Source organism: Anoplophora glabripennis, unplaced genomic scaffold (genome assembly GCF_000390285.2).
Source record: "Anoplophora glabripennis isolate ALB-LARVAE unplaced genomic scaffold, Agla_2.0 scaffold1257, whole genome shotgun sequence".
Lineage (NCBI taxonomy): Eukaryota > Metazoa > Arthropoda > Insecta > Coleoptera > Cerambycidae > Anoplophora > Anoplophora glabripennis.
In genome coordinates this window covers 20,193-35,422 of record NW_019417366.1, presented here as the reverse complement: position 1 = coordinate 35,422, position 15,230 = coordinate 20,193, and the positions used below count along the sequence as shown (strand labels likewise).

The window sequence follows — 15,230 nt, the reverse complement described above, 5'->3', positions numbered from 1 at the left end:
CAGAGCAATTTTTAACTTTTTTTCTAATCTGAAGAAGAAAGACTACATATTTAAACGATTTCAAGGATCTATTAACTGGAAAAACACATGTCAAGTATACAAACACATTAAATAGTACATAAAATATATATTAATAACAACAAAAAATCAGTACAAAGCTTATAAATAGAAAATACAATCACAATATTTAGAGAAATGATTAATTATCAGTAATCCAACATGATTTATTTTCTTCCTACATAGCAGTATAATGTACAAGTAAAAATGAAATTTTTTCACTTTTAAAGTTTGTTACTATGTACTTATCTTGTATATAATTTTTTCAAGCATTACTAGAAATTAATATACAGGGTGAGTAATTAATAATGGTACACAGCTTAATGGCAGATTGTTGTAAAAACATTTCTAACTTTCAAAATTCAAAATTATAAAATACAAAACATATTTTCACATTGATAGGACAGTATAACTAGCGACCCTAGACGTGACCCCAACACTGTTTGCATATTCGTATTTGTCACCTCAACAAACATAAATCTACAATCATAACAATCGATCCATACATACTTAAAATATAGCAAAAAATCGAAAATATCTTTTCAATTTTAACACCTTGTAGAACGAAAAGGAGCAACAATTGACTAAGGCATGTTTGGCTCAATCGCTATATTTTGACGTCTGCCATTAAGGCACGACTTACCCCGTATATTTACATATTCATACATTCTATCCAAAATAACTGTTAAAGTACACAGACACAATAAGCTGATCTGAATTCTTTAAAATTTCCATAATTTTACTATGAATATCATCTACATCATTATCACGAGACTGACCTTTTATTAAATCAATAACCAATATATAATTAATAGTTGAATTTTTAATTGTTAGAATATTATAAAGAAATAAATATATTTCCCTTTTAGTGAATGTGTGTTTGTGCAACACTAAGTCTTTAAATTTATAATAAATATAGGGCCCATATTCTGCAATTAATTCTTCTAAATAAATCAATACTTCATTTGCATAATTCTTGACAATATTGTCAGATGATTTACATTTAAAATATAATAAATCAAGTAACACGTGCTCATTGAACATTTTAATGGGCGTAAAAGTATTGGACCAATGTTGTTTAAACAGTTCTATATAATAATTATTAGCTGTATCAATTTTATTATTGTTTTTTACATCGTCTGTCGCTAAGTCATAGAAATTATCAAAAAATGATTTAATAGCGTGTGTTGGAAATGAGAGAATGATATCAAAAATCAATTTGAAATTGCCAGCTTGTTCTAATCTCACATTTCGTAAAAAAAAACACACAAAGCGGGTAATGCCGTATAAATTGTGATCATCCTTAGGAGGATTTTTAAAATAATGTGTAATAACGTGCTTATAAAAATCAATTGTCAAAGATAATAAAACGTCATCTGAATCTAAAATAGCATTTAAAAATAATTGTAAATATTGTTGTATGTTAATATCTTTCTTTCTTAAATTTTCAAAGAAATACCAACATTTTTGGATATACACAGTTTTATATTTTTTTGGTACAACAATTTTTACCAACCTCGTTAACGTTTCATCGTCATTTTTATCAATTGTACTTAAGTTCAAAGCCACCAAAGTTAGCAACTCTTCACAAGGATTTTTACAAAAATATTTTAAGGTAGCAGAGAATACATGTTTCTGACTGGAGATATGATTTTCGTCAAAGTTCCGCAACATACTTAAAGCGTAATCATAATTCAGAACCTCGCAACTTAAAAACAATACGTGCTTTTTCACGGAAACTGCTCTTTTGGATAATACATCCATGTAGGAATACAGCAGTTCCTCTGGAGCTCTATAGCAAACACTATAGAGTGAGGGCAAGGCAGACTGCAAATAGTCACCTACGCAGAACTTCATCAACGTAGGAAGAACAATTACAGGTTCATGCAGTTTCTTCAAGGATCCTGCAACTTCACATTGTAAGTAGTACATTTGATTTAACGCTTCATCAGCAAGATTTATCTTTTCTTTAACAGGTAGAAATCGTTTCGAAATAACTTCGATGTACTCATCTGTTGTTAATAATATAGAGAGATACTCAATTACTTTTTTATACATATCTAGGTCAATTTCTTTCTTGGGTTCGCTATTAGTTTCCATTTTGGTACTGCTAGGAGCCTGTTTTTTAAATATATCTTTCAAGAAATCATCAAGCCATGTCAACTTATCGGTGCAATAGGCTACAATTTTCTTGTCGAAACCCAAATGAGACATAAATTTAATTTCTTTAATTTTAATGTACGTTTGGTTCGCCATCCATATCAAATCGAAATAAGGAGTTATAGCTTTTGGATTATTTAGAAATAGCCAGTTTATAATGCTTCGACAGAAATCAATATATTTAAATTTTTCTAGGTTATCCCAAAATAACTCGATGATGTTATTGTCAAATTCTGATCGATCCAGTTTTTTTATACTCATCTCCACAATATGGCCAAAATTAAAGCTTTTTTCAATATCTTGTTGAAATATTTCAAGAAGTCGAGTTTCCTCAATTACTATTATTGGCTTTTCTGGAAACTTAAAATTATAATTGATAACCTTAATTAATAGATTCCTCTCATTGTCTTCCAACGTCGTATAATCAGAATCCAATATTGACTTTATGTATGGAAGAAATCCTGGAAAATCTGATAAATCAATAATATATTCAGTATTACTTTCATTAAAATCAATTAAGATATTGATAAATTTCTCATTAAATTTTGTGTCATCGATTTCTTCCACTTTTCGATAGTTACTAATTATTTCAATCAAAATTTGCCTATTGACTTTTTTATTTTCTAAATCAACATAAAGACTGTTTCTATTTGCTTCTTTTATGTACCTTATCAGTTCTTTTCGATGAGGTTTTCCATGGAGAATTAAATATTCTACATATTTTAAGTAAAATGTAACAGTACCGTAATACAACTGTTTTCTTAATTTTAAGATTGTAAGCATTTCAGTTACGTGATTCCAGTGGTTTTGATTAAGTTTCTCCAATTTAAATAAATACCTAATTTTATCAAGAATTTCTGAAGTATTGTCTTCGTTTCGATGTCGAAAACAAATATATTTTAATACCGCTTCTAATGACGTATAATCTTCATTTTTCTGACAGTTTTCTAGTAAGAGTACTACTAACATTTTTCGTTCGTAAATATCTGACGTAACGTTAATTTTTTCTTTAATCAAAGGAATCGTTGTATTCGGATCACAATATTTTAACAAGTCATTTGATTTGTGTTTTTTATAGTGTCTTTCTGCCCATTTGTTCATGACAGTTTTATTTGGAAACAACTTTATAAAATCCGAATTCAAGTAAATTAAGTTATCTAAAATATTATTTCCAAAGACTTTTAAATAGGTTTGCGCAAACATATCCCACTGTTTGTTTTTTGGGTAATGTCGAAGTAGTTTGTGGGAAAAATTATATGTATTTATATTATATGTATCTCTTGGAAAGAATTCAAAATAAACTTCTTTAAAATTACCATGCAACTTTCGAACAATAACATCTAATTTTAAAAACTCCGAATAATGTTTGATACTACTAAGAAAATCGTCATTACTGTGACGTAAAAAGTTTTTACTTGTTCTGCGTCCTAAATTTATTTTAGAAATGGAGTGTTCCTCGTGTAGCTTATACCACATTTTCGGATTTTTTAACGCGACGTATTGACATACATTTGTGTGACTATACTCTGATTTTTCTGGTAATGTCTTGTAATAATTTATATAGAATAAAAATAGTTCAGTATCTTTATCAAAAATAAATTTAACCTGTCTTGGTTTCAGGACCACTTCATGGTTAGACAAAAAGTCTTTAATCTTCTTTGAACTGCATGTGTGGATTAGTTTTGTAGCTATGTTAAGTCCGTACCTGTAAATAAGATATAACGAATTAGGAAAACAAATGATTTCTGAACAAACAAAAAACTAAAGCGCTCTGGTAGCAATCGACGGTAGCACTATGACCAGATAGTGTGCTATCTTTTTTGTTGTTGCAGTTATCTAGCGAGTTATGTTAATATGTTTTGAAAGTCATCACTTTATACTTCTTCAATTTTACTTTTGTTATTTTTTTTTTAAATTAATTTGAACAGAATCACAGAAAAGTGAAAATGGCCATCAGTTGCACCTGCAGATTTAGTCTTCGATACAATAATCTCTTACTCTGTACTATCAAATTCATTTTTTTTTCAAAATTATTTCATTGACAGTCCGTGTGTGCAGCCTTGATCTTATCCAATTCTTTTAATGTTAAGATATATAATATTAGCAATTTTCATAACTCGAATTTGAATCAAACGACTAAATATATTTTGGAGATATATAAGAAAATGGAAAAAATAACTTCCTGTATCTAGAAAACAAAATAAAAAAGGCTCCGTGTTGAAAGAGAATGATTGTTTTAGTTTTGTATGAGAAATATTTCTTGAGGTACCCAGTATAATGCAAGATTTAAATACAGCTCGCACCATCATATATAGTGGTGTAAATGAAATGTTTTATTGTAAATAGACGAAGTATATCATACTAGTAATTTTACAAAGTAGTGTACAACTACTGTAAAGTAGTCCATTGTTTGTGTGTGAAAGTTATACACTGATGCTCTTTGATGCTCTTTTTCCACTGCACTGGAAATTGGAGAACATACGTTCCTGAACTGGTTTGTAAGCCAGCACGATATACTGATGCAAAGACGAAGATTTTATACATATCCTCCGTCATTGCTTGCTTAACAGTGAAAAAACAGGGACACCATTTCTGTCACCACAAGACGTCAGAGAGACTCCAGCACAGTTAGTGCTTGCCTTCCCACATAACACAGATGTGTTTTAAATTTCTTAGCTGAATGCAAATGAGTCGTAAGGCAGCGGTTAGTGACGTCTTAATATTAGCTATTTTAACGCGGATACTGAATGTAGCGAACATATAGCTACAATAACACTGTAGTCCACATAAGCATAAAGCAACAATGTGTGGACATTGTATATTATGTATATGTAGATACAGACATTAAAAAATAAGTCACATAGATATAATTAAAATCTTACCGTTTATGTACTGAAGAAACAATCTCGTCCATCTGGGATTCGCTCAAGACTAAAGAAAGTCTCTTCAGTATCTTCATTCTTAATGCATAAGATGTGGTTGGAAGAAAATCATTAACAAAAGCCTCTAGAGAAATCTTCCCAAAAATTTCCAATAAAAGCGTGGGATGTTTTAAAATCTTGCTTATAAATATTTCATTTCCTCCTTTAATTACTTCCAGTAATTTTGAAGACATTTTAAAATGAATAAATATGTCAATTTGAAATAGCCTTTCTAGATGTGTTCTTGGGCATAAACTCTTCAAATCATCTTCATTTAGAGAAGGTTGCGTTTTTAGAAGTTTAAAAAAATTCTTTTTTCTTTCCGATACCAAATCACCTTCTAAATTGTAAAATTGTGTCACAAAATCTGACGTGGCCATGATATATGCTAAAAAAAAATAGTTAGTTCAACTAGAGTTTAAAAAGTTTACAAAGTAGTAATGAAACAATAGATAATCAATTCTTGAAATTAATAATTTAAATTATATATTTATTAGGATCATTATCTATTTTAATACGCAAAAGCACAAGTAAAAAATTCTTATTACAGCGCTGATCGCCATTGGACGAGCTGAAGTCACAAATCTCAAAACGCATGATCAGCTTCAAGAATTATAATCAACTATTTATCTAGGTTCTTCGGAAAGTTCTGGAAATGTGCCTACTAACTGCAAACACAATGCTGTATTTATAATTAATGTGTTGAATATAGTATTTACTCCCCAAATCTATAACATTATGTTTGTGACTACCAATCTCTCTATGTGATTTTTTAAATACTTCTTTATATTAGTGCTAGTGCTTCGAAATTTGAACGGGCCTTATATTCTAGATGGGCAGCCAGCCAAATAGAAAAAATAACGAAATCTGGGATCCTGAAATCAAGGAGCTAACGTTAATTCAAGAGTCTGGAGTTTGGAATCCACTTTGAGACGTAACAGCCAGAGATAACTTTAATAAAATCCTGTTTGGGATTTAGGTAGTTTTCGTACAATTAATATACAGGGTAGCCCATCGAAAATCCAAAAACAGGTCAAATTTGTATCTGAGGGGGACAACTTTTGGCTCAAAAAGCATACCAAAATCTTCAACCCCCTAAGTGGGGGTGCTATCCCCTAAATTTTTTCAAATGGGAATGGGGGTCAAGTGGGGGGTCATTAGAAAGGGCTTTTAATTCTCTATACATCGATTCTTACTTTTTGAAAATCGATTCATTATTTTAGAAAATATGCAGCTTTGAAAATACGAACAATATTTTTGACGAGAAATGCGAAAATCGATTTAATTTTACTTCAAAACTTACGGTATTAGTCAAGTAAATGCTGAAAATGTTGTCCGCCAACTTGCATACAATGATACAGGTTGTCTTCAAACCGTTGTCGAACATTCTGGAGCACTTGCGGTGTTACTTCGCGACATACATTAATGATTCGTCCTCGCAGATCTTCCAAGGTATCAGGTGGAGTGCTGTAAACTTTGCTTTTAATGTGCCCCCAGAGAAAGAAATCTAAAGGATTTAAGTCGGGTGACCGAGGGGGCCACTCAATTGCACCTCTTCGTCCTATCCAGCGTCCTGGAAACGTCTCATTTAGGTAATTGCGCACATTGAGCGAGTAATGTGGAGGAGCTCCGTCTTGCTGGAAAATCAGTTCGTGTTCATTGTAAGCAGGGTCGTCCTCTATGATATTTGTTAGAGCTGGGTCGATGACATTTTGTAGTAAATCCAAGTACATATCGCCTGTCAAATTTCCAGGAAGGAAAAAAGGACCTACAATGGAATTTCCAAAAATACCTGCCCATACATTCAACTTCTGGGGGTGTTGGGAGTGTGTCTCATGGAAAATCCTTGGATTGGTATCAGCCCAGTAACGACAATTATGGCGATTCACTAAACCATTCAAGAAGAACGTACACTCGTCCGAAAAACACACATTAAAGAGGAAATTATCGTTTATCGCTCGTTCAGTCATTATTTCGCAAAATTGCAAACGACGATCAAAATCGTCTTCATTTAGCTCTTGCACTAGCCGAATCTTATAAGGATGGAATTTGTATTTTTTTAATATTCGTTGGACACTTGTACGACTCACTCCTGTCGCAGTAGCCAATTGCATTGTACTCAGCGTACTATCCATTGCCACTTGCCCCAATACCGCTATTTCCGTAGGTTCATTTAGTACCGGATTTTCAACCTGCCTCTTTTTGTTATGAACGGAGCCAGTTTCGCGAAATTTGGCCACCAATTCGCGAACAATTTTTCCAGACGCATGTTTCTCAGGATGCCGTTGGTTGAACAGTTCGGCGACCCGATTTCCGCATTCATTGTTTTTGAAAAAAAGCTCAATAATTTCTACTCTTTCTGGAATTGAGTACACCATAATTAATCAATTTAAAAGACTCGGCAGTATTGGTACTCTTCAACTACAAGTCACAAGACAGTTATCTAGCAACTTCTTGTGGCCTATCTAAATACGAAACAAAAAGCGGACAATTTTTTGCTCACCAAAATCAGGCTAAAGAATTCGCAAATCAGAAAAAAAAACAGCGAATTCTTTTGAAGGAATTTACCAAGCTAATACCGTAAGTTTTGAAGTAAAATTAAATCGATTTTCGCATTTCTCGTCAAAAATATTGTTCGTATTTTCAAAGCTGCATATTTTCTAAAATAATGGATCGATTTTCAAAAAGTAAGAATCGATGTATAGAGAATTAAAAGCCCTTTCTAATGACTACCCAATTGACCCCCCATTCCCATTTAAAAAAATTTGGGGGATGGCACCCCCACTTAGGGGGTTGAAGATTTTGCTATGATTTTTGCGCCAAAAGTTGTCCCCCTCAGAAGCAAACTTTACCTGTTTTTGGATTTGGACGAAAAGTTCATTACTACCCTGTAATGCCTTGCGGCACGTTTTCGATGAGCTACCCTGTATAGAAAAACCTAATCAGGTCTATCAGTTTAAATTTCTTTATTAAGAATTGAGAAAGTCTTGCACGCGAACATTTAGACACTAGCTGTTAACCCGGCCAACTGTATAATTTGTGCCTGAATAAAGATTAAAATGTCGACAGCGAAATAAAATTGTTAGTTTGGATTACCTGTGCTGTGATTATTGAGAATGTTTATTATTAATGCGTCCTACCTACCATTAAAAAATTCTCTCCACGTTTGTAAACACCCTACTCTTTCTGCGTAACTGAAATTGAAAACGAACATGATTTTATAAAAATAACCCTTAATTAATCCTGTTGGGTTTGTGTTTAATAGTTTTGTTTTTTTTTTTCACGAGTGGAAAGATGTACGAATAAACATAGTTACTTATCTATACACAAAACATTTCAAAATAAATGGTTCTTACCTAAAAAATTGCACAATATGAGTTAATGTTATTCCATTTATATTCCCAGTTGATACACTGAATCGGTGTATTTGAGTAGGTTAAAGCTCCAATATTATTTTTTAGTAGAAATACGTATTATGTTATATTATCCTTCAGCATCTAAGATAAACGTAAACACTCATAGATGATGAGATATAGATAGAAACATTAGTAACGAATTAAAACAACTTAGTTGTAGTGTAGTATCTAAGCGACTAACAGCGACTGACTCATATTAGAGAAATGGTTTTAGACTAACTGGAAAACAGTGGCAGCTCGTGTCTTTTCATTTGAGTAGGCGACGGCGACGTGTATACGAGTATTCTCGTATTTTTTAGTCATATCATAATTTCAAGAGTTTGTTCCTTACCTAAGTGTTCCTTAAACAAAAAAGGTTTAGGAATTCCACATTTAAAGCCACTGGTTTTCGAGTTAGAGTCCCATCAATTTATGCCAAACATCTTCAGATATATTTGAATAAGAAATACTTACATATATATTTTTAATTTCAACATTCTCGAAAACCTTTGACTAATAGTATATTATGCAACGATCATGTAATGATGGTTATTAATACACGAGCATTAACCGGGATACGAAACGAGCCGAAGGCGAGCTTCGTATGGTTTATGGGAGTGTATTAATAACCATTACATGAGAGTTGCATACGCTATTTTTTCTACACCCGATAAATAATCAAAAACCATAAATTTTATATTTTTATTGAACACAATAGGTAACAGTAATTATTCGTATTTCTATAAAAAAATCTACAAAATTGTAATTAATACCTCGGGTATTGGTATTGCCATAGATACAAGAAAACTATAAACATTTTATTTGTATTTATATTCAACATATAATAATTGTAATTAATCCGATTTTTTTAAAATATTAAGATTATTTATTGTGCAGTTTGAAAAGTTTATTCCAGGTCCCACTGATCTGGAAGTGGAAGGAATATTTACATTTATTTCATTATTGCTAGTCTCAATAGAGTTCAATATTGTATTGGAAATGCTGATTTTATTCTGAACCGAATTTTCAATGTAGCCTTCTGCCACTGAATTGGATTTCCAGCCACCATGGCGTTTTAATGTAGTAATATCACCACCGGCATCTACTAATACGGTTGCAGATGTCCTACGAAAACAATGCCCTGTATATAAATTCGGATCAGGCAGATTTAAATATGTTGCTATTTTCTTCCCTATATCACCAAATTTATTAATACCAATGTTTTGAATTGTGCATTTTCCATTTAAATACTTAATTAACGAAAAAAGATGGGGTGGGGCAAATTTTAGGCCGTAGATTCAGATATTTTTTACTAATTTCGTAGTATTTGCCGGTAATTGTAAATGTTCGTTGTACTTTTGTTTTAGTTTCTATCACATTAATAATTAAGATTCCATTCATATCTTTGACATTTTCACATTTTAGGTCATGTAGTTCATGCCTTCGACATGCTCCCATTATTCCAAAAATCATTGCTACCTAAAAGAAAACAACAATAATAAATAAAGAGAAGAAAAAAAAAAGAAAAAAAGAAAAATAAAAAAAAAAGCAGGATGACCTAGGCTGGTTTCTAACCCGGATCTCATACTGTAGTCTAGTCCAAATTGAGCGCCTTAACCCGCTCGGCCACGAGTTCGGTTCATTAGTTTGCTCGAAATTAATGAAATATACCTATCATGCATGAGTCGAATGGAAAATGTAATCATGAATTTTTTTTAAAAATGCAATGTTAGATAGATACTTACTTTTAAAAATAAAAACCGTTCATCGGGTGCTTCGTCGATAAACGTTTTTATTTGTTCAGGTGAATATATTTTTGCTTTTTTTCCAACATATCCTTCGGACTTTCGCTTTAATAAAGCTTGTAGTTTCTTATATTTAGAAATGTTTATATTATGGTTTATATTTACCAACGTTTTTATTATTGAATAATGTGTCCATGTACTAGATGATTTCATAGTTTCCATCAATTCTTGAAAATAAGCAATTAAAACATTTTCGGAGAATGTCGAAATATTATTTGTATTTCTCCAGTCCATAAACCGTTGATAAAGTTTTTCGTACACTTTCTTAGATTTTTGGGGTAAAATATTTTGAACTGCATTTTCTGCTTTCTCCGATATGTGTGGAGGAGTCGATGGTAATTCTATATCGCTGATATCAGACATTTTGATAAATTATCGAAGTTTAGCTAGGTATCTACGAAAATTTAATACGTACTGATTTTGACATCTAAAATAATTACATAGGAACCTAGGATAAACGTCAAATGCACAGCATGCTTGATTGAAAAATTATGGGTTTCTATTGATTAAAAATCTGTATCGTAATGAAAAATCTGTATCGTAATGGGTATCATTATGAAACGGATTATGGGCATATAAGTGCATTGTTATAATACGGGTGTAGAAAAAGTCTATTAATTCATTATGGATTTTAGAGCATAAGCCTCTTCAGTCACATTTCTAATAGTTTTAGAGCAATTTGTTCCCTTGATAATACATTCCTTTTGGAGTGGCAGATACTTTTTTAAAATATAAAATACCCTGTGATACCCTTACATTATTTCTGCAAAACAACAAACACTGCGAAGAAATATCCAAAAATATATATTTAATTACATTTTTTTTTAATTGGCAGCTAGCGAGGATAAAAAATATTGAACCCAAGATGTTAACTTTAGTAGTTGACGAATTAGCTTTGACGTATTAGTGTCAGTTAATTGCATTCTCATAAAATCGTATAATGTTCGGTGGTCGTAAATGTGTATTTTATTCTAGGCAGTCCAATGTCCTTGAAAGGCAATTTTTTATAATCACCAACTTAACACACCATAAAACACTATTTCCTATACTTAGAGGTATTACAATCCCGCTGTTACTGAAATGAAGACGACCATTTTGAAATTGTGCCGCCGATGCAAATACAAAAATTCATTTTTTTAATGTGACAAATTCACGGACGACAGATTTTAACGAAAAGTGACGGAAACTGCACAGGCAGAGCCCGAGAACTTATACTTGAAAATATGGGGAAACTAGGAACCACGTGACTTGAGATGGATATACAAGTTGGGGAAAGAGTATAGATGTCGCCACAAAGATTTTGGGTTGGGCTATAGCTCTTGGGTACCTGGCATATCTCCGTCAAAAATGAATATAAAAATCTGAAATTTTAAGGGTGTACTCTAGATGGGGAGACCTAAGAGCGCACCTAATTTCAACTCACCCCTTCCACCCTAGGGGGTGCAGAGGGGGTGAGGGGTGGTTTTTTTGGACGTACCTTATTTATTTTGCGATTTTCGGATTCTACGCGTAAAACTACCCCCGGAAATGCGTTCTTGCCGAATTCGCACAAAAACCAAAATAGTATAGTATATAGTATACCCCTCAAATTTCAGATTTTTATATTCATTTTTGACAGAGATATGCCCAGGTACCCAAGAACTATAGTCATCGAAAAAACGACAAAGTCCATATGAGGTGGGTAGTTTTACGCGTAGAATCCGAAAATCGCAAAATAAATAGGGTACGTCCAAAAAACCACCCTTCACCCCCCTTTGCACCCCCTAGGGCGGAAGGGGCGAGTTGAAATTACGTGCGCTCTTAGGTCATTTTTGACGGAGATATGCCAGGTACCCAAGAGCTATAGTCCAACCCATTTATTGATATAACATAATAATGTCTGATCATCATATAATCACATTTTTTTTATTAATAAAATGTTTTTTTTTTGTTTTTTTTAATAAAAAATGTGATCAGAGGTAGGTAGTTTTTTTATGGATATCAACACAACGAAAATTTTAAAGTTGCATAATAAATCTCTGTTACAAGAATTAATCAAAGATTGGTTTAGTAAAATTATTTACTTGTAATATTTTTTTAATCACCGTGAAAGCTAATACAATATAGAAATCACTGAAACTCTATAATCATTTCCATTCTTTTTTTTTCAAAATATGTACTGAAATTTGAAATTTTTTCAACAAACATTTCAAAAAGTTATAGTATCAAAATTATTTCTTATTTTAAGTAGGAAGGCTATTAGAGCATTTAAAAGTGTCTTTAATGCTTGAGTGATTTTAATGCTTTTTATCAAATGTACTTATTTTCTCATGGTGACAAAAAGTATCTACGTGAAAATTATTTTACAAAACCAATTTCTGAGTGATCTGTGTAGGGAGAGATTTGTTATTTAATTTTAAATTTGGCGGCGGCAGAATACCTAAAACAAATATTGGGTAGGTATATAGTTGTAGAGCGTACAACTAGATGGCGCTTGCATTTTTACCGGCTACAGGTAATTTAACTCACTATATTACCGATAATTCCTAGAAAAGGAAAGCAATAGAAGTTGGAGAAAGTGTCAACAGTTAGTGCTGTTGATGACCACGAAATTTGTTCAAGTTTCCTATCTACAGTATCATTTATCTAGGTGCACAGGTCAGTGCAGTGTTACGTTACGCTTTCTATTATGTAACGTGCAGAGCATCGAATCAAGGAAATGGAACAGAGCGTCACAGTTTGTGGCGAGAGTTTAGAGAACCACCAGTAATAATATATTTGTTGTAGCTTATTTTCAAATGAGATAATAGATGACTATGATATGTGCAAATGAAGATACTTATGAATCTAGCTTAATATGTTATATTTTTTTAATTTCGTATGGATTAACGAGAAATTCAGTAACAGCTTAATATATGAATATCTGCTAGGAATTTTTTACTTGGTCGGGTTATACAAACTTACTCTTACCCTCAAAAGTAGGTATTTATTGGTTTTAATTCAATTCTTACCTGTACGTAGCAACAATGGAAAATAGTCACTAATCTTTTGAATTTAGTCGTGGATTAATAATCTATAAATAGGTATGCGAGCAGCAGATCGTAAAGGAATAATGATTGAAAGGCGCCACGTAAAACAAATACAAGATAACAGTATCGATTTGTTTTTGATAAAATATAAAAAAATCAGATATGATATACAAATTCGCTTCTCACTACAGGGATCTCGAAAACGGTAAGAAATACAAACTAGCTTAAATGGGGGCAAAGATGCGTAATCAGGGGACCAACATTATGCCTTTAAAAAATCTAGGCTAACATGATTGGTTTTCGAAATATTTGAATATTTCCAGGATGGATTTCACAGGGTCTAACGACACTTACAGTGTACGATAACTCAATAAACAAAGAAATCTAAATAAAAAATTTAGGTAAATTTGGAACAAATACACTGAAGATGAATTTTTCGAGACAAAACGTCTGGGGCAGTACAGTATTGGGGGTCGTGAAGGCTTGCAAAAAATGTAATAAAATTTCTAGGGTCGTATTTAAAAAATGAAGTTGATGATGGTCCTGGAGAGACGAAACGTTATACACAAAAATTGATTATGCCATTCGATAGAGGGCAAAAAGTGGCCAAGAGAAAGTGTTGTTCTTTTTTCAATATCACCTCAAACAAGGCTGAAATGAAACAAAAACGGATTTCTAAAATTTCGGTTTTTTTTTTCAAATAATTCGAAAACGAATAATATTAGCCTTGATTTTTTAGAGGCATAATATTGGTCCCCTGATTACGCAACTTTGCCCCCATTTAAGCTACTTCGTATATCTCTCAGTTTCCGAGATCCCTGTAGTGAGAAGCGAATTTGTAACAGCCTGTATACCAACATTAAGATATAAATACTAACTTCAGAGAATTAAAATAAAAAATAAAAAAATTGTTTTAATTTTCAATTCTTTGTTGAAAAAAAGTGACAGAAAAGAATAAATCCTACCTATAAACTGTAACAAAATTTCAGTCATTAGTGACACAAAAAATTTTCTATTAATAATAGTGGTAGTAGTACCTTAACATGTTTTTTCCGGAAACCCAGATTAACAGTTATGTTAGGTACTTCAGTTATTTTTTTAAATTAACATTTTGTCGTAAGTCATAACTTTTGGTATATTTATTTTTAATAACAAATTATATCTACGAAAAAGAAATAATCAATGTTCTAAAACCGTAAATTGCTTATATGATTGATATTAAACAGACAAGATTTAAATAACTTAATAGTCAATGTGTCTTGTTATTGTTGTTGTTAGTCATTAGTAGTTTATGAATCAATTTATTTTCCGTAGATTGTTATTTTTGATCAACCCTGAAGATGGCATAATAGCCGAAACTAGTAGGAAAGAAAATAAAATAGTTTTATACGGAATTAAGAAAAACTCCAATTTTCTTTTTTCATCAAAGAGATGTTAGCACACATTGTGCGTTTAACAATGGGGCACAGGCTGTACAGATTAATATTTTAATTAAGAAAGATAGATGGGAAGCTATCTATCCAAATTGAAATAATTTTCACATCCACAATTTCCAAGTGCCTTACTCTATACAGGGTTTTGAAAATTCGCACAAGGTATACAAACAGATCAAATATTAAAATATATTTTAATAGCAACAATAAATAGTCAGTACAAAGCTTATAAATAGAAAATACAATCACAATATTTAGAGAAATTATTATCACTATATTGCAAACTTTATTTATAACAAAAATACAACATAACTTACTTTCGTCCTAAATAGCAACATAATGTACATGTAAAAATAAAATTTTATCTTTTTTAAAGTTACTTTGCAGCTTGTATATATTTTTCTTCAAGATTTTTAGAAATTATTATATACTCGTATTTACATATTTACAC

General features: G+C 31.7%; 2 protein-coding genes across 6 annotated transcripts in view; both read right to left on the bottom strand.

The window, feature by feature from the left end:
* Positions 1-451: 451 nt before the first annotated feature.
* The window catches only part of LOC108913616, a 30,134-nt gene continuing 15,355 nt past the window's right edge, over positions 452-15,230 (bottom strand). Inside the window, exons 1-4 of one of the 4 annotated variants that reach the window (XM_023456221.1) lie at positions 8,495-8,733; positions 8,283-8,332; positions 5,100-5,526; positions 452-3,922 (exon numbers count right to left, since the gene is read on the bottom strand). In XM_023456221.1, the coding sequence (XP_023311989.1) occupies positions 727-3,922; positions 5,100-5,518 (3,615 nt within the window). In that variant the 5' untranslated portion in view covers positions 5,519-5,526; positions 8,283-8,332; positions 8,495-8,733 and the 3' untranslated portion in view covers positions 452-726. Of the gene's footprint in view, positions 3,923-5,099; positions 5,527-8,282; positions 8,333-8,494; positions 8,734-15,230 lie in introns of those variants that run through there. The other 3 variants (XM_023456223.1, XM_018719183.2, XM_023456222.1) reach the window with 3 other exon arrangements.
* Positions 9,158-10,941, bottom strand: LOC111691272. 2 transcript variants are annotated; one of them, XM_023456224.1, is made up of 2 exons: positions 10,279-10,941; positions 9,158-10,012 (listed from the first exon to the last, which is right to left on the bottom strand). In XM_023456224.1, exons 1-2 carry the CDS (start codon positions 10,699-10,701, stop codon positions 9,785-9,787), a joined length of 651 nt encoding a protein of 216 aa, XP_023311992.1. In that variant the 5' UTR covers positions 10,702-10,941; the 3' UTR covers positions 9,158-9,784. The 2 variants fall into 2 exon arrangements, with proteins under 2 accessions (XP_023311992.1, XP_023311993.1); XM_023456225.1 differs by having other exon boundaries at positions 10,444-10,941.